This window comes from Protomyctophum bolini (genome assembly GCF_963924005.1).
Source record: "Protomyctophum bolini genome assembly, chromosome: 6".
Lineage (NCBI taxonomy): Eukaryota > Metazoa > Chordata > Actinopteri > Myctophiformes > Myctophidae > Protomyctophum > Protomyctophum bolini.
In genome coordinates, this window is record NC_137867.1 from 8,825,691 (window position 1) to 8,847,035 (window position 21,345).

General features: G+C 47.1%; 1 protein-coding gene across 2 annotated transcripts in view; it reads left to right on the plus strand.

Annotated features, from left to right (window-relative positions):
• grk5l (G protein-coupled receptor kinase 5 like) overlaps positions 1-21,345 on the plus strand; it is an 84,341-nt gene that overhangs the window by 40,629 nt on the left and 22,367 nt on the right. For both annotated transcript variants that reach the window (XM_080765404.1, XM_080765405.1), the window contains exons 2-6: positions 5,745-5,840; positions 5,944-6,056; positions 17,344-17,421; positions 17,940-18,037; positions 20,232-20,324. In XM_080765404.1, the coding sequence (XP_080621530.1) occupies positions 5,745-5,840; positions 5,944-6,056; positions 17,344-17,421; positions 17,940-18,037; positions 20,232-20,324 (478 nt within the window). The remainder of the gene's footprint in view (positions 1-5,744; positions 5,841-5,943; positions 6,057-17,343; positions 17,422-17,939; positions 18,038-20,231; positions 20,325-21,345) is intronic.

Below are 21,345 nucleotides of genomic sequence, written 5' to 3' on the forward strand. Positions count from 1 at the left end.
CATTTTTTAAATCTGATCTCAGGTCAGAATGGATTAAATCAGACCAGTGTGTGTCCAGTGGAAACCTCGTATGAATCTGATCTCAGGTCAGAAAGTTTATCTATGCTAAAAGGATAACGCGACACAAAAAAAAAAAACAGGGTACTTTTTTCCATTGTGGTCCTTTGTACTAAATTAATCTGTAACACACATTGTCTCTGTCGGGTGGAAATATCACTATGTCCTAAACGGTATATATGTCCTAAACTTTTCATGGTTTAAAATGTAAAAAAATAGCAATACTAGCAGATCTACAAGCTCAAAATGTGCCTTTTGGTGACACTATTATGATCAAGTATAGGCAGTAAAAAGTTAGAATATGGAGATAAGAGGTTTCTGTCCCAGGGGTCCCTTCCTCGAAATGTAGTAAAGAGTCAAAAGAATGAACTCCAAAGAAAAATTAAACCGAGTTCCCTGCCATCATTTGGCTACAATTCAAAGGAATGCTCCGAAAAAAATGCAAACTGTTTCAATTGAGTGGTTGTTCTGCTTAAAGTTTATTTGTAATTTACCCAGATTTTATATAATGGAATGTAATGGACGTATTTAGATTTAGATTGTGTTGTGTTGTAACCTGGGCTATTCATTGACCTCTCCCGAGTATAAATAGATACTGATGATGCTGAAAAGAGCAAAGGTTGTCTTTGAAATGCAGCGGAGTGAAAGTCATATTTGAAGTTTACAAAAGGAAACAAAATGGTACAAAAGTACAGATGACTGCCGGTATACCCATTCTGACCTGAGATCAGATTCATACGAGGTTTCCACTGGACAACACACACACACTGGTCTGATGAACCCATTCTGACCTGAGATCAGATTCTAAAAAAAATGTCCAGTCGTTCTTCGATTTTTCAAAAAAATAGCAGACCTACAAGCTCGTAGCGCGCCACTCGGTGGCGCGCTATGAGCTTGTAGATCTGCTATTTTGCAATAACCAAAATGGGTGTCAGGAAGCCCTGCAATCCACTGGTGTAGACGGAAAAGAAAAGTGTTCAAATCAAAAGGACAGTTGTTGTGACTCTCGAGTCCATAGTTCTGTTACTGTACGACATTACAGGAGGGTTCATAGTGAGATCGATGCTACACTGAGTCCAGTTCTGGTCGACTAAAAGGGAGGCGAATACTAGTAATAATAAGGTGGTTAATGCTTGTGAGAGCCCGGAGGATTTGTTGGTGGGTCTTGTAGTCCGTTTGGTGGGTCTTGTAGTCCGTTTGGTGGGTCTTGATGTCCGTTTGGTGGGTCTTGTAGTCCGTTTGGTGGGTCTTGTAGTCCGTTGGTGGGTCTTGTAGTCCGTTTGGTGGGTCTTGTAGTCCGTTTGGTGGGTCTTGATGTCCGTTTGGTGGGTCTTGATGTCCGTTTGGTGGGTCTCGTAGTCCGTTTGGTGGGTCTTGTAGTCCGTTTGGTGGGTCTTGTAGTCCGTTTGGTGGGTCTTGTAGTCCGTTTGGTGGGTCTTGTAGTCCGTTTGGTGGGTCTTGTAGTCCGTTTGGTGGGTCTTGATGTCCGTTTGGTGGGTCTTGATGTCCGTTTGGTGGGTCTCGTAGTCCGTTTGGTGGGTCTTGTAGTCCGTGGACGGGAGAAGTGATTCAGGGGGATTGACGGGCAGGCCGTTAAACGCACGATGACGTACACGCACTTCTCTCACATTCCAGGGTTATTACTTAAAGATGTCTGCTTGTCACGCTGCTCTCTCTCTCGCTCTCTCTCTCTCTCTCTCTCTCTCTCTCTCTCTCTCTCGCTCTCTCTCACTCACACTCACACTCACACACAGACACACACACACACACTTAGCTGCCAGTGCAATGTGGCGTACATCCTATACGCCACAGTTTCCACAATGCACACGACGGAGCACATCTTAAAGGAAACCCCTGTCAAGTTGTTCAGCCGGAAGCCAGATTCACGTGCTGTAAATAAATGTTACAGTCGGATTTGAAAGAGGAGTTCAACCTCAAGCAAAACGAGACTGGTTTTCTAATCATATACTGTGAGATCAGCATATATAGCTTGAAACGTCACGCAAGGTGTTTTGAGCTTGTATAGTAGTGGATCTTTATGAAGTGGTTAATATTTATTTTTTTTTTGAGTGGCGCTATAGCCTGTCCTACATTTAGCTATTGGTGTATATTTCCGTCCTATTTCCGTCAGCCACAATCATTTAATTCGCATTAAATGATACAGTCACGGATACAGAGCGCCCCTCGCTTCACATGGGTGTGATTTTTATTAACTCTTTTGTTTTTTTTTAGCTGGGAACTATACCACCATGAACCCTGTCGAGGACCTCTCCGGGGTCCCCGATCCACACTTTGAGAAGCAGTGTGTTGTAGGGGGCGTTTTAAACCCATTCTGACCTGAGATCAGATTCTAAAAGTGTCTTCTATACATCCTGACAGTTTTCATTCTGACCTGAGATCAGATTCTAAAGTGTCTTTTCTATGTCAGTCGCTCTTCGATTTTTCAAAAATAGCAGACCTACAAGCTCGTAGCGCGCCACTCGGTGGCGCGCTATGAGCTTGTAGATCTGCTAATTTTTCAATAGCTAAAAGCATAACATGATGGCTAACACCAAAATGGGTTCCCGTTCAGAATGGTTTTAAAATCCTGGCTGTGAGCCAGTGGCTGATCAGTGATCACACATCACAACTCCACATTACAAGCACACACACACACACACACACACACACACACACACACACCGCTGTGAGCTTGTAGATCGGCTATTACGGTACTGTATCTGAAAAGGGATTTCGTTTACTAGTATGTATTGACAATTTGACAGCTTAAAGGACAACTTTAGTTTTTCTTTTCAACCAAGGTTCATGTCTTAGGTTGTTATTAGAGAAAGTAAAAGACGAGTGTTTTTTTTTTATTTCCTCCCATTTGCTGCTTTCTTTCGTTTTAGGGATTGTAGCTGTTTTTGACACGGGGGGGGGGGGGGCATAATATTAATTTACACAACACTGATGCTATAGTGCCGTCAAGTCCATGAAGCTAGTATCTATGAAATCAATGTAAAAGTGCAATGATTGCAACACCATTTAGTTCAATGTACTAGTGGGTGGACCCTGCTTCATCTCTCCGTCAGCTAAGGGCCTGAAAAGCTTTGACCTATATAAATAGATTCAAGCAGTGTGTGTGCGTGTGTGTGTGTGTGTGTGTGTGGGGGGGGGGGGGGGGGGGTCATTTACGGTGAGAGGAACATTGTAGATGATTTGAATTCCCAAGGGAGGAGTTATTTTGTCGGGTAATGGACCCTACAGACTGTAGGACGGCCAGTCATCAGATCGTTATGTATTTTCACACTACAGTACTGTAGCTGTACAGGTGTCCTTTTTTTATTTTATTTTTTTAATCGACTGTCATATCTTTGTGGCTTAATTTCACCAGACTCGGGATAACAACACACTGCAAGAGTTCACCAAGATGCGATCCAGACCCGATACATTATATGCTATATACGTATCAATAATTTGTTTTTTATTCCAATTAATTTTGACATCTCACATACGTGCAGGACCCGAGACCGATACAGGACGTCTCTCTCTCTCTCTCTCTCTCTCTCTCTCTCTCTCTCTCTCTCTCTCTCTCTCTCGTAGCCTACGTGTGCTATAGTGAGACAGGACGTTAAATCGCACGCACACACACACACACACACACACACACACACACACGCACACACAGGCAGCGCACAAGATCCAAAAGCTTGATTCCCATGCAGTTTATCAACATTATTCAAGTGAAATGCGTACATGCAATATTGGGCTAATACAAGCAATATTGGGCTAATACAGCTATACCAATAAATACGACACAGGGATTTACCGAAGGTTATATGGAATAAAGGTTATATGACATGCTGTGTTTTGTTGACGTGCTGTGTTTTGTTGACGTGTTTGTGTTCTGTTGACGTGCTTCTGTTTTGTTGACGTGCTTGTGTTTTGTTGACGTGTTTGTGTTCTGTTGACGTGCTTGTGTTTTGTTGACGTGTTTGTGTTTTGTTGATGTGTTTGTGTTTTGTTGACGTGCCTGTGTTTTGTTGACGTGTTTGTGTTTTGTTGACGTCTTTGTGTTCTGTTGACGTGCTTGTGTTTTGTTGACGTGTTTGTGTTTTGTTGACGTCTTTGTGTTTTGTTGACGTGTTTGTGTTTTGTTGACGTGTTTGTGTTTTGTTGACGTGTTTGTGTTTTGTTGATGTGTTTGTGTTTTGTTGACGTGCTTCTGTTTTGTTGACGTGCTTCTGTTTTGTTGACGTGCTTCTGTTTTGTTGACGTGCTTCTGTTTTGTTGACGTGTTTGTGTTTTGTTGATGTGTTTGTGTTTTGTTGACGTGCTTCTGTTTTGTTGACGTGTTTGTGTTTTGTTGACGTGCTTGTGTTTTGTTGACGTGCTTGTGTTTTGTTGACGTGCCTGTGTTTTGTTGACGTGCTTCTGTTTTGTTGACGTGCTTGTGTTTTGTTGACGTGCTTGTGTTTTGTTGACGTGCTTCTGTTTTGTTGACGTGCCTGTGTTTTGTTGACGTGTTTGTGTTTTGTTGACGTGCTTGTGTTCTGTTGACGTGCTTGTGTTTTGTTGACGTGCTGTGTTTTGTTGACGTGCCTGTGTTTTGTTGACGTGTTTGTGTTTTGTTGACGTGCTTGTGTTCTGTTGACGTGCTTGTGTTTTGTTGACGTGCTGTGTTTTGTTGACGTGCTTGTGTTTTGTTGACGTGCTTGTGTTTTGTTGACGTGTTTGTGTTTTGTTGACGTGTTTGTGTTTTGTTGACGTGCTTGTGTTTTGTTGACGTGTTTGTGTTTTGTTGACGTGCTTGTGTTTTGTTGACGTGTTTGTGTTTTGTTGACGTGCTTGTGTTTTGTTGACGTGCTTGTGTTTTGTTGACGTGCTTGTGTTTTGTTGACGTGCTTGTGTTTTGTTGACGTGCTGTGTTTTGTTGACGTGCTTGTGTTTTGTTGACGTGCTTGTGTTTTGTTGACGTGTTTGTGTTCTGTTGACGTGTTTGTGTTTTGTTGACGTGCTTGTGTTTTGTTGACGTGCCTGTGTTTTGTTGACGTGCTTGTGTTTTGTTGACGTGTTTGTGTTTTGTTGACGTGCTTGTGTTTTGTTGACGTGCTTGTGTTTTGTTGACGTGCCTGTGTTTTGTTGACGTGCTGTGTTTTGTTGACGTGCCTGTGTTTTGTTGACGTGCTTGTGTTTTGTTGACGTCTTTGTGTTTTGTTGACGTCTTTGTGTTTTGTTGACGTGTTTGTGTTTTGTTGACGTGCTGTGTTGTTGTCATGGTTTTGTTGACGTGTTTGTGTTTTGTTGACGTGCTGTGTTGTTTTTATGGTTTCGTTGACGTGCCTGTGTTTTGTTGACGTGCTGTGTTGTTGTCATGGTTTCGTTGACGTGCTGTGTTGTTGTCATGGTTTTGTTGACGTGCTTGTGTTTTGTTGACGTGTTTGTGTTCTGTTGACGTGCTTGTGTTTTGTTGACGTGTTTGTGTTTTGTTGACGTGCTTGTGTTTTGTTGACGTGCCTGTGTTTTGTTGACGTGCCTGTGTTTTGTTGACGTGCTGTGTTGTTGTCATGGTTTCGTTGACGTGCTTGTGTTTTGTTGACGCGCTGTGTTGTTGTCATGGTTTCGTTGACGTGCCTGTGTTTTGTTGACGCGCTGTGTCATGGTGTTGCTGACATGCGTTTCTCTTCCTGCGTCTTTGTGCTATACAGGTGGAGGGGGAAAGCGCAAAGGCAGAAGCAAAAAATGGAGGGAGATTCTTCGCTTCCCTCATATTAGCCAGTGCACTGACCTCTGCAACAGCATCGGTACGTACGTGTGTGTGTGTGTGTGTGTGTCATTGTATATTTGTGGGTGTTTTACTGGGTCTGTTGCTAATTGTGTGTGTGTGTGTGTGTGGGGTTCCCTTAGAGAGAGACTATGTCAGCCTGTGTGAGAAGCAGCCAATCGGAGACCTTCTCTTCCGGCAGTTCTGTGAGAGGAGACCCGAGCTGCTGCGATGTATCCATCTGCTGGATGCAATGGTACGCACGCACACACACACGCACACACACACACGCACGCACGCACACACTTTTTTTTTTTTACCATTTTGGGCGGGAACCCCTTTTGGTGTTAGCATTATGCTGTGCTTCAGCTATTGAAAAATAGCAGATCTACGAGCTTGTGTGTCTGCTATTTTTTGACAAATCGACTGACATAGAAACATAGCTTTTTCAGAAAACTGTCAGGATTTAGAAGACGATTTTAGAACCTGGTCTCGGGTCAGAACGGGTCAATGCACTTGTTTCATGACAGCAGAAGCATTAGGACTGTGTGGAACAAAATGTTGTTTCTGTGTAGAACAAAATGTTGTTTCTGTGTAGAACAAAATGTTGTTTCCACGTTGAAATACTCAAATGTGTACATCAGCTATAATGTCCACTGCTTTGATTTTGTTTGCGTGTGTGCAGAAAATTGCCAACGTCACCGCCGCAAAAATGAGTAAAATATTCGCTCGAAACGGACTGTATTACCAAAAGAAATGAGTGACCGACTCGTATCGCCGACGACACGGCGCCGACCTCCCCGACGATAATATCGCCGAGAGGATTTGTTGGACCGACAATTCTTAAATGAGGTCGAATGGCGATTCTGTAAGACGACGCCTGTGGCGTTCTCCTGAGGGAACAAGCTTCCGTGACCCTATATATAGGGGCATAAAAATAGCAGACCTATACAAGCTCGTAGCGCGCCACCGAGTGGCGCGCTACGAGCTTGTATAGGTCTGCTATTTTTTGAAAGAACGACTGACACGGAAAACGTGGCTTTTTCAGAAGACTGTCGGGGTGCATGAAGACAATTCTTTAGAATCTGATCTCGGGTCAGAATGGGTTAAATAACACCACGCACCCCCTAGAGGGCGCACCCCGCGCACCAAAGTTTGGGAAACCCCTGACCTGAGGGGACGAACCATAGAGTATATATATATGAATAGAGACGGCACCCAGAGGAAACCCTGAGGGCTGAAATGGACATAGTGGCCCGAATGAAGGTATTGCAGCGTGGGCCCCCAAAAACACATGAACGCGCTCATGGTCCCCGTTGACTATCATTGTCCACCTTCTACGACGGCAGCACGCTCGTCCCGCGTTCGTTGCACGTTCAGCGGCATGTGTTTTGGGGGCGGGCCAATCCATCCCAGAATGCACTCTGTTCCTATATATATACCCGGAAGGAGGAGTGAAATCGCCTCGTGCAGCTTTCGAGCAACTTGATGCAGCGTGGGACGGAAGGAGAACTCGGGCGCCGTCTCTGTTCATAATATATACTCTATGGGGAGACGAACGAGTGCAATTGTTGATCTGCAAAATGAAGCAGCACGAGTACAAACTGCCGTTACAGCCGTCAGTCCTACATATAGGGCAGAAGGAAACGACGTATGATGGTGGTCACATGGTCATGTGTCGCTGAATAGACCCCCCCCCCCCCCCCCCCCCGTGCATCTAGACATAATGCCTCCCCTCACATAACTTGTCCTCCTTATATAGCGTTTAAAGCCATTCCCAGAATATCTTTGTAGCCATGTGTGTGTGTGTGTGTGTGTGGGGACAGAAAGACGCCATTGTTTTACCAATATAGCCTCTCCATCACTCCCTCATCATTCTCTCTTCCTGTGACTGGTCGACACCCACACCACCCCACCCCACCCGCCCAACAACAACAACAACAACGACGACAAAAAGCTCACAAAGCAAAGCACAAAAATACAGAGAGGTTTTTTTTTTTGCGATACGGGCCTTAATTCGCACAAGCGTGACCCCGTATATAGGTTCTGTTCGTGTATGTACAGTATATAAGTCTTGTTTGTTCCGTACATGTCTATGGGGGAGACCTCCGTCGTCTCCGCTGTATCTAATGCCACTAATGCCACGAGACCTTCATAATTGCTTTGTATACACAAGCAGAAGATTGTCCCGTTGAAACCCATTCTGAACGGGAACCCATTTTGGTGTCGGCGTCATGTCATGCTTTAGCTATTGAAAAATAGCAGATCTACAAGCTCGTAGCGCGCCACCGAGTGGCGCGCTACGAGCTTGTAGGTCTGCTATTTTTTGGGGAAAAATCGAAGAACGACTGACATTTTTAGAATCTGATCTCGGGTCAGAATGGGTTAATCAGACCAGTGTGTGTCCAGTGGAAACCTCGTATGAATCTGATCTCAGGTCAGTACCGAGAGATGTACGGACCTGCCCGTACAAAACCAGAGGAGGACCCGAGGCTCTCTCTCTTGCTGTTGTAGGAAAGAAAACTGAGCACTCTTAACCCTGCATGTGACCTGAGATCAGATTCATACGAGGTTTCCACTGGACACACACTGGTCTGATGAACCCATTCTGACCCGAGATCAGATTCTACAAATGTCAGTCGTTCTTCGATTTTTCCAAAAATAGCAGACCTACAAGCTCGTAGCGTGGCGCGCTATGAGCTTGCAGATCTGCTATTTTTCAAAATGGGTTCCCGTTCAGAATGGGTTATACTGACACGTGATTTTGGGAAGGTGCGCGGGACTTGTTCAAGACCAGTAGACCACGTCCTTTGCTCGCCATGTGCATCCATTAAAATACGCAAGTCTGTTAATAATATACGCTACTGATTGTTTCTCTGCAGGCCTATAGAGCGCCGCAGTCCCTCCCCCTTTCAGAACTCGTCGTTCTGAATGGGGGGGGGGGGCGGGACTGCGACGCTCTACACCGAAAGGGTTTATAAATAGATGGCCAAGACAGCTAGCCAGCCAGCCAACCAGCCTTGTGACTTGTCAGTCCGTTTGCCAACTGTTAAAATGAGCTGTAGTCTGTTAGTCTGTCTTTATTAGATCATACTAGAATCTAGTATAATCTATAATGCAATCTATAATGCAATCTAGTAACTAGATTGTATCATCATTCTACACCACCTGACTGGAAGAGATGAGAGTTCATCATCGTCGAGTGATTACCGAGCATCCGTTGGCAGAATGACCCACTCTGGTGTTAGCATTATGCTATGCTTTAGCTATTGAAAAATAGCAGACCTGTACGAGCTCGTAGCGCGCCACCGAGTGGCGCGCTACGAGCTCGTATAGGTCTGCTATTTCTGAAAAATCGCCGAAGAACGGCTGACACGGAAACGTGGCTTTTTCAGAATACCGTCGGGATGTGGAAGACATTTTTAGAATCTGATCTCAGGTCAGAATGGGTTAAACTGAGTGGACAATAATATTACCAGAAACACACAAAGCCCTGAATGACCATAACAGGTCTGTGTCTTTGACCTGAATGACCATAACAGGTCTGTAACTCTGACCTGAATGACCATAACAGGTCTGTAACTCTGACCTGAATGACCATAACAGGTCTGTAACTCTGACCTGAATGACCATAACAGGTCTGTAACTCTGACCTGAATGACCATAACAGGTCTGTAACTCATTTCAAATGGACCCTTACGGGTTGGTGACATGTCGGTGACCCCCTGGATGTCATGTGTTGTATTTACATTTACAATGTGTATACACAGCAGGGGCTTAAAGAAGTAAAATAACTTATTTTCTATCGATTCACCTTTAGCTAAGCCCCGCCCTCTCCCATTCAGACAGTCCCCCCCACTTGGACACTTTCTAGCTGGGCTCATTCATTCATTGTATGTGTAAGTATCATGGAGTTTACACGTTAAATACTGGTTCAGTTTTGGAACCAGACCTCCAAAATCTCTTCCAAAAGGCCTGCCATATGCACTGGAAATAACATGTGCGTGGCATTTTTTTTTTTTTTTTTTTTTTTTTTTTTTAAACAATGCGTTATCATAATAGGAAAACTATTGGTGGAGAGGTTTGTCTAACCCATGTTGTGCTTATAGCTGTGATTGGACCGTTGCGGTTTGGGGGAGAGGCCTATAGCTAAAGGTCAATTATTACACCACCCCCTGAAGCATTGAATTCATGGAGATTGAGCCAATTAATAAATGATGATGACCGGCGGAGTCTTCGAGTCTCAAAAGAGGGGACCTTTACCGTGTCCAGTCTTGACACAGAAGCGGGCTGGATGTGTGGCCGTGTGTCGACGCTTGAATAAGTGACTCAATAAAACACGCTTCATATTTATATCAACAATTGTGGCCAACACTGTTTTGTGTGCGTGCGTGTGCGCGCGTGCGTGCTTGGTGAGAGATACACGCTGCTTCCAAAAGGCCAATCTCCTTTTGGCTAACGCCCGAGGACGGACGGTTCATGCGTGTGTACTTTCTCTTTAACCTGTGATAGCCTGAGTTCATCAACATTTTGGCAACGGTTGCATCACCTTCTCTGACTCTTAGTTACGCACGCACGCACGCACGCACGCACGCACACACACACACGCACACACACGCACGCATGCACGCACGCACGCACGCACGCACGCACACACACACACACACACACACCTCTGTAGAGTCAGTTGAACCTCCTCCTTTCTGTGTGTAACTACGTATGAAGGTATTTGGCTTTCTGGAAATGCAACAGTGTTTGCATTCGAAAGCAATTCCCCCCCCCCCCCCCGGTATAATCTCCCATTACTACCTCGCGCTGTAAAGTCTCATCTCCCTTTAGAAGCGTTTATATTCCAAACGAGATGTTTGGTTAAGTCCGAAATGAGGACCGAACATTGCCATTCTGATCGAAACCATGGACACGCAGAGAGAATAGTCCGTTTTGTTGGGCCGGCGTATAGACATGGAAGTGAACGGCTAACATGACGCTGAGCGCCGCTGCACAAGGCGTTGCCTATAACAAACGGCCCTGTCAAAGAATTGATATTGATGATTTATATCATAATTATAATAAAGGACCTAGCACGTCCTTAGCACGTGTGTGGACACGTCTTTAGGACAAAAGCTATATTAGCAAGTCAAGTTTATTTATATATAGCACATTTCACGTGACAAGCGAGGACTCAAAATCTGCGGGAGTGCTCAATAAATACATGAATCAACCAAACCAAATCCGGAGCCGTGTATCCTGTGCATAATAGACGGGGGGCCACGTGAAGTCGCAGTGGGGCGGGGCAGAGAGGCTTTTTTTGCTCAGCATTTCTCAGCTTTTCCCAGCAGTGCCTTGTAGAGCAGTAACGACCTGGGCCTCTCCTGCTCCACGCAGAAGATGAAGTCCCAGAGGTTGACTCGAGTCACCCGCTTCCGGGGCTTCTGTCCGGAGGAGGCCGCGGACGACGACGACGAGCGCCGGCCCCCCGAGTCCTCGGAGCCCTCCGGCGGCGGCGAGTCGTCCGACGTGCGCTTCTTCCTGCGCGTGCCGATGGCGTCGAGGGCCGCGCGGTTGGCGTCGTGCTGCTGCACGAGGGCCAGCTCCCGCTGCTGTATCTCCTTGGCCCTCTGCTTCAGAGAGGCCCGCTCGGGGTCCTCCTGCCGGGCGCGGCTCCGCGCCGCCTTCCGGAGGACCTCGCGCTCTCGCTCGTCCCGGCGCTGCCTCTCCACGCTCTCCAGCGTCTTGAAGAAGCGGAGCTGTGCCCTGACGTCCGACGACCGCTCGTACGACGGTCCTCCTCCTCCTCCTCCCTCGGCGTCCGCGCCCGCGGCACCGTCGGCGCGGTGCCGCGCGGCGGCCGACACCTTCTCCAGCAGGGCGCTGAGGCGGCACTGGGCGGCGCGCGAGACGAGGTTCACCACCTCCGCCGGCACCTCGCTCACGCCGAACGCCCGGGCTATCCGCAGGATGCGGCGGTGCAGGAGCGCCGTGGCCAGGAAGTTCTCGTCCTTGCAGGAGCGGATCTTCGTGCCCACCAGCTCCGCCGCGCCGGACGCCAGGATGCCGGCGCTCTCCTCGCCGATGTCCACGCCCGCCATGGACGCCACGTCGGTGACGTTGTCGTCGTTGTCGCTGTCGTTGTTGTCGTCCCCCCCCACCGGGTCGCCGCAGGGCTTCCGGTTGGCGTGGGTGTTGTTCGTCGTCACGCGGACGGGACTGTTCCCCGCCACCCTCATGCAGGGCACTGGGTGAACGGGCGGGTACCCGACGTGGGTGGCCGCCTGGAGGAACGCCGGCCTGGCTGTCGCGGCGCCGGCGGCGGGTCTGGGGTGGATGTTGGGGACCATCTGGACCTGCTTGGCGTGGTGGAGCTGAGCCAAATAGCTGTGTGGCACCCAGAAGTGTTGGCCCTTATCGTTCCTCATCAGAGCATGGCGAGGAGGTATTCCAGATGCCCCGGGTGTCGTCGGGAAGGTCTGCTGCTGCTGCTGCTGCTGTTGTGGCCTGACGGCGAGTTGGGGTGCAACGGGCCCTCCGGGTCTCTGCGGTTGGCCTGGGGCACCACCAGGCCCGGGTCTGAGGGGTTGGCCTGGGGCACCATGAGGCCCGGGTCTGAGGGGTTGGACTGGCGCACCAGGCCCGGGTCTGAGGGGTTGGCCTGGCGCACCAGGCCCGGGTCTGAGGGGTTGGCCTGGGGCACCATGAGGCCCGGGTCTGAGGGGTTGGCCTGGGGCACCAGGCCCGGGTCTGAGGGGTTGGCCTGGCGCACCAGGCCCGGGTCTGAGGGGTTGACCTGGGGCACCAGGCCCGGGTCTGAGGGGTTGGCCTGGCGCAGACATCATGGGCGTGTGAGTCAACGCGGGCTGAACAACTCTGCCGACCACTGCCGGCTGCACACTACTGGCAGTCACGCCGCTCCTCACGCCCGGGTGAGTCTGGCTAATGGGTAGATTGGTTGCAGGTGCAGATGTTCCGAGAACACCGGAGGCCAGGTGGGGCGGGAGCGACGCTGTGGCGTGTGGGTGACTGTGGCTGTAGTTCATGTCCTGGGGTGTGGGTGCCGGGGAACCCTGGCCATGTGTGACCGGAGGAGATACCTTTGACTCCATCGCGGACTAATTTGAGTACTGGGAGTTTCCGATTTGCAAAAACGACTATAACCGAAAGTGCTCAGATATTTCAGAGCTTTTATATATATAGCCTTTTATAGCCAGCTTGCGCACTGACATCACTATGACATCATCAATATGGCATTAGTCTTGCCCAAAAATGGACTTCCAGAGCTACCGGGCCTACCGGGCCACGCTTCCACACTCACCGTGTCAATATGACATCTGTCATGGCTGGCTCTATAGGCCCCATAACGAAGAAGGGGAAACCACACCGGAGGACAATGCAAAAAAATAAGTATTTTATTTCATACTTGTGACTTAGGTAGCCTCCAAATAATACTGGCAGGGAAACATGCTGCCCCAAAACCTATAGGACCAAAACAACGAAATGAACAAAGGAACTCTCCTGCGGCCGCCCCTGCAGCCTGTGGAGAAAAGCAGAACTGAGGTTCTGTGAGAGCAGGTGTCTTAAATAGTGTTTGGGGGCGGACACTGCAGGCCAGGTGTCTCCCCTTCCACTAATCATCTCTGGCTCCGCCCTCCAACACTGCAATGGAACTGTTAAAGGCACAGCCACACATACACAGAACCCTTATAGCAGACTAAAGGCCCAGGGGGCCGTCACACATCATAAATGTGACATTACCAACATGACATTAGTCTTGCCCAAATATGGACTTCCACCTCAAGGTCACTATAGTTCAGCATTTTTTTCATGATTTTTGAGGCCGCTAGTTTTTGGGGGCGCTAGTTTTAGCCCCTCCTATATTCAGCTATTGGTGTAGATTTACCTCCTACACAAACATTAAATTCCCATTCACAATGAATGGGGCATTTTACGTCGTAGTGTCTGAGCAAATAGGCATAGTGTCTATTTTACGCCATGATGATGTACGATGATAAGAGCACCCCTCACTTCACACAGGTGTGATTTTTTTCCCCCTTTTCGTTTTAACCCTACAGGGCGGGCGAGGTCGCGTGTGATGTCACGAGACCCGGGCCCCATATATGGGGCTTTCCCTATGTATGGGGATTTCGAATGACTGACGGGAAATGCATGATCCCATAGTTAACCCATTCTGACCCGAGATCAGATTCTAAAAATGTCTTCTACATCCTGACAGTTTTCCATTCTGACCTGAGATCAGATTCTAAAAATGTCTTCTATGTCAGTCGCTCTTCGATTTCTCAAAAATAGCAGACCTACAAGCTCGTAGCGCGCCACTCGGTGGCGCGCTACGAGCTTGTAGATCTGCTTTTTTTCAATAGCTAAAGCACGACTTGATGCTAACACCGAAATGGGTTCCCACCCGAAATTGGTTAACTGTGACCTTTGCGGCAACCACCGCGGTTAGCATGAGAGGGTCACAAATATGATCATACATTGGCATTCCCATATATGGGCTTAATATTGATCTCCATATATGGACACAATGGGGATTGATAGTCTCTGACGGCAGCGCCTCTGGTGTTTGTAGAACTTAAATGCTCTCTTTTTTGAGTGGGTATCGTCCTAATTCTAATTCTGCCCTGCATGCATTATTTGGTGTTTTTCGCTGGGTACGGAGAATGGATTTGCAGAATTCTGTGTGTATAGGGTCTCGGTTTGGTGTTTATCCCATTTGTCAAGGTCATGGTTTGCTAATGGTCCCCAGATCTCGCAACCATAGAGGGAAATTGGTTCTATCACAGAGTCCAGTATTTTAAGCCAGGTTTTAATTGGGATGTCTATTTTGATGTTTCTTTTGATGGCATATAGAATGCCCTTCTTGCCTTGTCTCTCAGGTCCTTTACGGCTTGGTTGTAGTTCCCTGTGCTGCTGATGTTTAGGCCAAGGTAGTAGTAGGTATAGGTATGATTTTAGTCTTCGTTAGGTTCACTGTCAGGGCCCATGTCTGGGAGAATTTGTGTAGGAGATCAGGTTGCTGCTGTAGTCCTTCCTTGGTTGGGGACAGCAGCAGCAGCAGGTCATCTGCGTAAAGTAAGCATTTGATTTCTGTGTTTGCCAAGGGGATGCCTGGAGCTGTAGACTGTTCTAACGTTTTTGCTAATTCGTTGGTATATATGTTGAAGAGTGTTGGACTGGTCCCACGGGGCAGCACACCTAAACCTAACCTTAACCCATGTCTAACCAATGACTATAGTCTAAACTAAGTATGCACAACCAAACAAAGTTGCATAGTTAACTGTGACGGCAGTCTCCTCTGCCTGAATACCCATATATGGCCATGGACCGACCCTCGACACTACATTACCTGAATACCCATATATGGCCATGTGACCGACCCTCGACACTGCATTACCTGAATACCCATATATGGCCATGTGACCGACCCTCGACACTACATTACCTGAATACCCATATATGGCCATGGACCGACCCTCGACACTACATTACCTGAATACCCATATATGGCCATGGACCGACCCTCGACACTACATTACCTGAATACCCATATATGGCCAGGGACCGACACTTGACACTACATTACCTGAATACCCATATATGGCCATGTGACCGACCCTCGACACTGCATTACCTGAATACCCATATATGGCCATGTGACCGACCCTCGACACTACATTACCTGAATACCCATATATGGCCATGTGACCGACCCTCGACACTACATTACCTGAATACCCATATATGGCCATGTGACCGACCCTCGAGACTGCTCTCAGCTCTTTGTTTTAGTCCTCAACGCAAACATACAGTTTCTCTTTATTGTCTACGGTGTTTTCTTAAAGCGTTAAACTAACATTAAAGCTGTATATAGGAGGGGCCCTCAAAAACAACGAGAAGCACTTTAACCCATTCTGGGCGGGAACCCGTTTTGGTGTTTTTTAACTAAGCATTATTTAGCTATTGAAAAGTAGCAGACCTACAAGCTCGTAGCGCGCCACCGAGTGGCGCGCTACGAGCTTGTAGGTCTGCTACTTTTGAAAAATCATGAAAATGTGGCACAAATCTTTGAATATAATATTCTTTCAGAAGACTTTTTTTATTTATTTTTCGACGTCAGGCCTAAGAATTCTTCGTTTCTCAAGGAGACAGTGAAGAGAGCATTTTAACACGCTCTGGAGTAATTATGTTCAAATGTCTCAGTTCTTGTTATGACTCTGCCAGCAGCATTCTGAACAAGCTGGAGTTTATGCTCTGTCAATCCAGCAAAGAGTGCATTACAGTAATCTAAACGGCTAGAAACCATTTTGTCTGATTGAGACAGGAAGCATCTAACCTTAGAGATGTTTCTTGGGTGATAAAAGGCAGTCTTGGAGGATGGAGGTTAACCCATTCTGAACGGGAACCCGTTTTGGGTGTTGGCATCATGTTATGCTTTAGCTATTGAAAAATAGCAGATCTACAAGCTCATAGCGCGCCACCGAGTGGCGCGCTACGAGCTTGTAGGTCTGCTATTTTTGAAAAATCAAAGAACGACTGACATTTTTAGAATCTGATCTCAGGTCAGAATGGGCTAATCAGACCAGTGTGTGTCCAGTGGAAACCTCGTATGAATCTGATCTCAGGTCAGAATGGGTTAAGCTCGTCATCTAAAATCACACCCGCGTTTTTTGAAAGGGCCCTTTCTTTCTGCGTGGAGTTTGCATGTTCTCCCCGTGTTCCCTATATAGGGTATAGGGTAGGTATAGGTACCCTCACAAAAACACCTCGCCCCGTGTGAAGTGAGGGGCGCCAATATATTGAAATCGAACTCCGCCGACGGAAACATTAAATGCTCGCGTCGCTCGACCTTTGGCTGAAGCGACAGAGTGCCCCAGATAAGCACCAATTTGCCAACAGCGACCGTGCCGTCGATAAGGGGATAGAAGTAACGATCCCCGTTCCCCAGCAGTTAGCCTGAGCTAACGCTGGACCTTTTCCTGGCCTAGATGGGAGGGCCGCGGCTCAGATTCGCGCACCGATTCGTTCACCGATCTGTCCCCCACCACCCCCAGTGCAGCACTGTTATTGTGTCGACCAGAAGCTGAAACCACGTGGGTTGCTGGAACATATACCATTCTAACGGGACTGTCGAAGTTATTTCCACAGAGTCGGCGACACGTTGTTTTTTGTTTTGTCTCTTAGACTGTGGTGGTATGGGTTCTTCTGACGGCCATTCTCCTCGTTTTTCACGCATGGCCTCGTTTGAAGTTCCACTGTATAGTGATTTTCCTCCCGGTGTCATTTTGAGGGGTGTACACAGTACACCGCTCAGAGCCCTGACGTCGCGTCATTCGGAGCGATCCCACTTTTAGAGGCCCCAGTGCAGCCAGGCTTGCGTTTTTCGCGCGGACGAAATGAAAGCCCTGTGGGGTAATGGAGGGCTATTATACCCAGCAGTATAGAGACATGCCGGGCCGTGGTGAGGCTTCGGCCCTCTGGCAAGGACGTACGTATATACGTGTTGACGCGTGACTCATTGTGTTTATATTCAGGAAGACTACGAGGTTCAACCTGACGAGAAGAGGAAGAGTCGAGGAGACCAGATCATCAAGACCTTTCTCTCTAAAGAGGTAAACCGGAGTCCTTCGTTCTCAGTAGCGGGTCATCAAGACCTTTCTTTCTCTCTAAAGAGGTAATAACCGAGTCCTTCGTTCTCGGTAACGGATCATCAAGACCCGTCTAAAGAGGTAAGTCGTCGATATAATGTGTCCAAAAGTGTGTCCTTTCAATGTTATCGTGATGTTTTTGAACGAAGTTTACAAGACTAATGTTTATAACGTGTATCCGTGATCTGTATCCTGAAACACTCACCGTTGAGTTTCCCCAAGTTTGAGCATTATTCATCATTATTGACCGCTATTGTTTGTGTTCAAATTGTGAAAAAGTGAACGCAAACGACGAAATTAAGTGCGTGCGTGCGTGCGCACTGAGACACATGATGTTACGAGTGCGCGGGATTATCGGAAAGCAACTGAACTTATTTGTGACCTTGATAATGTATTTTATAAATGTGGACTCGAATAAAGAAATGTAAATGTGCTCGTGTGTGTGTGTGTGTGTGTGCGTGTGCGTGTGCGTGTGCGTGCAGTCCCCAGAGTGTGTGCCGGTAGCAGAGGTGTATGCAGAGCAGTGCAGAGACAACCTGGAGCTCAGCCCCTGTAAGGAGATCTTCAGCGACTGTCGAACGTGAGCCACTCACCACCTCATCATCCTCCTTCCTTCCTTCCTTCTTGTCCTTCTGTCTTTGAACGAGTCGCAGCTGCTTCCATCATCCCCAATCAGTGTTGGTTTCGTCGACTAAGACTTGAGACGAAAAATGTCCCGTCGACACTGACGACAACTAAATGGAAACTTAAGTAAAAACTTAAGCTACGGGTGACTGAAACTAAGACTAAATATATACTGACAATTTCGTCAAGCAAATAAGCACTAGACTAAAAATGTTAGGAAGGGACTATTGGACATAAGAGATCCAGTATATGGCCATTTTACACTTGGAAATGGCAGCTCACAGCGCGCCGCGTCGTGAGCTTGCAGATCTGCTGAGACAACACTGTCCCCCAAATGGCAGTTGCAAGGAGTTGCATTGGTGTGGAAATGGCCTTAACCCATTCTGACCTGAGATCAGATTCTAAAAAAATGTCTATTACATCCTGACAGTTTCATTATTAACCCATTCTGACCTGAGATCCGATTCTAAAAGTGTCTTCGACTTTTCAAAAATAGCAGACCTACAAGCTCGTAGCGTGCCACTCGGTGGCGCGCTATGAGCTTGTAGAAAATAGAAAATAGAAAATAGAAAATAGAAAATATCGTATCCGGGGGGTGGGAAATACATTTGACGGCTGTTTCCGGAGGATACAAGTAACCGCCGATAGCTTCTCTTGCCTTATAGGTTGTGACTTATAGGCTTTTATTGTCGCAGATAAGTAAGCCTGGGACCGAGGCTAATATCAAGGGTGCACTTTTTTAAAGCATTTTGCACTACCCATGTATAAAGGTGCTATAGGTCTTTTTGACAGTTTTTTTTTTTAGATTTTGAAGTTGATTATCTTTGGCCCATGAAGCATTCCATCATCATCTCAGACGTTTTTGACATCTAAAATATGAATTTAAAGCACACGCTACCTCTGTCTGATTTGACTTCAGCCGTGCTAGTGTTGACGTGGCCTATACAATGACGCCCTGAGGGATTGTACTTAACCCATTCTGACCGGGCACCCATTTTGGTGTTGGCATCATGTTATGCTTTAGCTATTGAAAAATAGCAGATCTACAAGCTCATATCGCGCCACCGAGTGGCGCGATACGAGCTTGTAGGTCTGCTATTTTTGAAAAATTCGAAGAACGACTGACATTTTTAGAATCTGATCTCGGGTCAGAATGGGTTAATCAGACCAGTGTGTGTCCAGTGGAAACCTCGTATGAATCTGATCTCAGGTCAGAATGGGTTAAAACCCATTTAGGCCCGACGTCGAAATAAATCAAAAAAGTCTTCTGAAAGAATATACAGTATATTCAAAGATTTGTGCCGCATTTTCACGATTTTTCCAAAATAGCAGACCTATACAAGCTCGTAGCGCGCCACCGAGTGGCGCGCTACGAGCTTGTATAGGTCTGCTATTTTTCAATAGCTAAAGCATAACATGACGCTAAGACCAAAACGGGTTCCCGTCCAGAATGGGTTAAGGGGGCCCTATCTTGCGCCACACCCCCTTACTTCCCTAAACTTATTTGCCTTTTTACTATTTTAAAACATTTTAAAACGGTTTCAAACTAGCCAATCTACATTGGCACGTTGTGAGCTTGTAGATCAGCTATCTGAAACTATTTTAAAATGTTTTAAAATAGTAAAATATGGCAAATAAGTTCCGGGGTAAGGGTCCCTAGATGGCATAGTGCCAGTCACCCATTTTGATAACGTGTGGAATCCACACATGTGAGGCACTCTATGGATTCGTGTCTCCCGGAACACTATTCCATCGCCACTAGGTGCCGCAAAAAGGCCCTGACTGACAGTTTCTATACATTTCTTAATTTATTTTTTCTCAACGGGTCTTCCCTTCTAAATTAGAATTTAAATAAAGGTTGATTGAATTTGTCCCTGACTGTGCTACTGGGCTGTTGCTGTTTGGAACAGGGCCCTCCATGCTGAGTGCTGTTGTTTGTGTTTGGAACAGGGCCCTCCATGCTGAGTGCTGTTGTTTGTGTTTGGAACAGGGCCCTCCATGCTGAGTGCTGTTGTTTGTGTTTGGAACAGGGCCCTCCATGCTGAGTGCTGTTGTTTGTGTTTGGAACAGGGCCCTCCATGCTGAGTGCTGTTGTTTGTGTTTGGAACAGGGCCCTCCATGCTGAGTGCTGTTGTTTGTGTTTGGAACAGGGCCCTCCATGCCTACCTGAGTGGAGAGCCATTCCTGGACTACCAGAACAGCATGTACTTTGACCGCTTCTTACAGTGGAAGATGTTGGAGAGGTAAAGTAGACCTGTCTAAACACACTCCCAATGACTGATTGTGGGGGTTAGCAGAGATGGAGTACTTTGTAGAGAGGCTGGGGGAGTTGTGAATTGGCGTTTACCAGTGGCGTGCACAGACATTTAGAGGGGCAGGTGCTCAAGTGGAGAGAAAAAAAAGAGCACCTTGTGCAGCGCGTGGAACCGGCCGGTTGCCTTAATAGTGTGAGATGTATAGATGTTGGGGCTTAAATAATATATTAGAAGATTTTTATCAAGAATTGATCAATGTCACCTTGGTCCACATACTAGTGTACGGTGTACACTGTAAAAAAAAAAGTTTTTTATTTTTCAAAAAGGCACGAGGGAACAGGGCAGGGGGTGCTCTAGCACCCCTGGTGTCTATCCGTGCACGCCACTGGGCTTTACTAAATTGGGACTTGGAAGGGGAGAAAATGTTTATCTTTTTGTCTTGGAAGGGGTAGTGACAACATGCAGAACATGTCCCCGGGTTGTCCCTCCCCCAACCCATCCTTGTCCCAATAGGCACGTTATAGCAGCGAAGAAAGCTTGACCCGCATAGCAACCGTTAGCTAAACTATTTGGATTGGCATTATTGGACAATCGCTTTTTTTTGGGGTGGGGATTTAGTGAAGGGCTATAGTTCACCTTTAGCAAAGCCCCGCCCCCTCTCCCTCTTAGACACTCCCACTTGGACACTTAATCCCAGCCAGGCTCATTCATTCCAATGTCTAAATATCATGGAATTCACACGTTAAATAACTGGTTCATTTTTTGGAACCAGACCAAAATCCGTCAACAAGGCCTGCCATATGCACGACAAAATGTTGGGGGATTGTGTTTAATGAATGTATGGCTGATATACTTCAATAAAGATTACATGTCAAACTACTACAGGTGTGTGTGTGTGTGTGTGTGTGTGCGCGTGCGTGTGCGCGCACACGTCAGCGTGCGTGTCTGCGTGAGTGTAGCGGCCGTATCGGAGATCTTTATCCCGCCGGTACAGGAAACTGCCCTCATG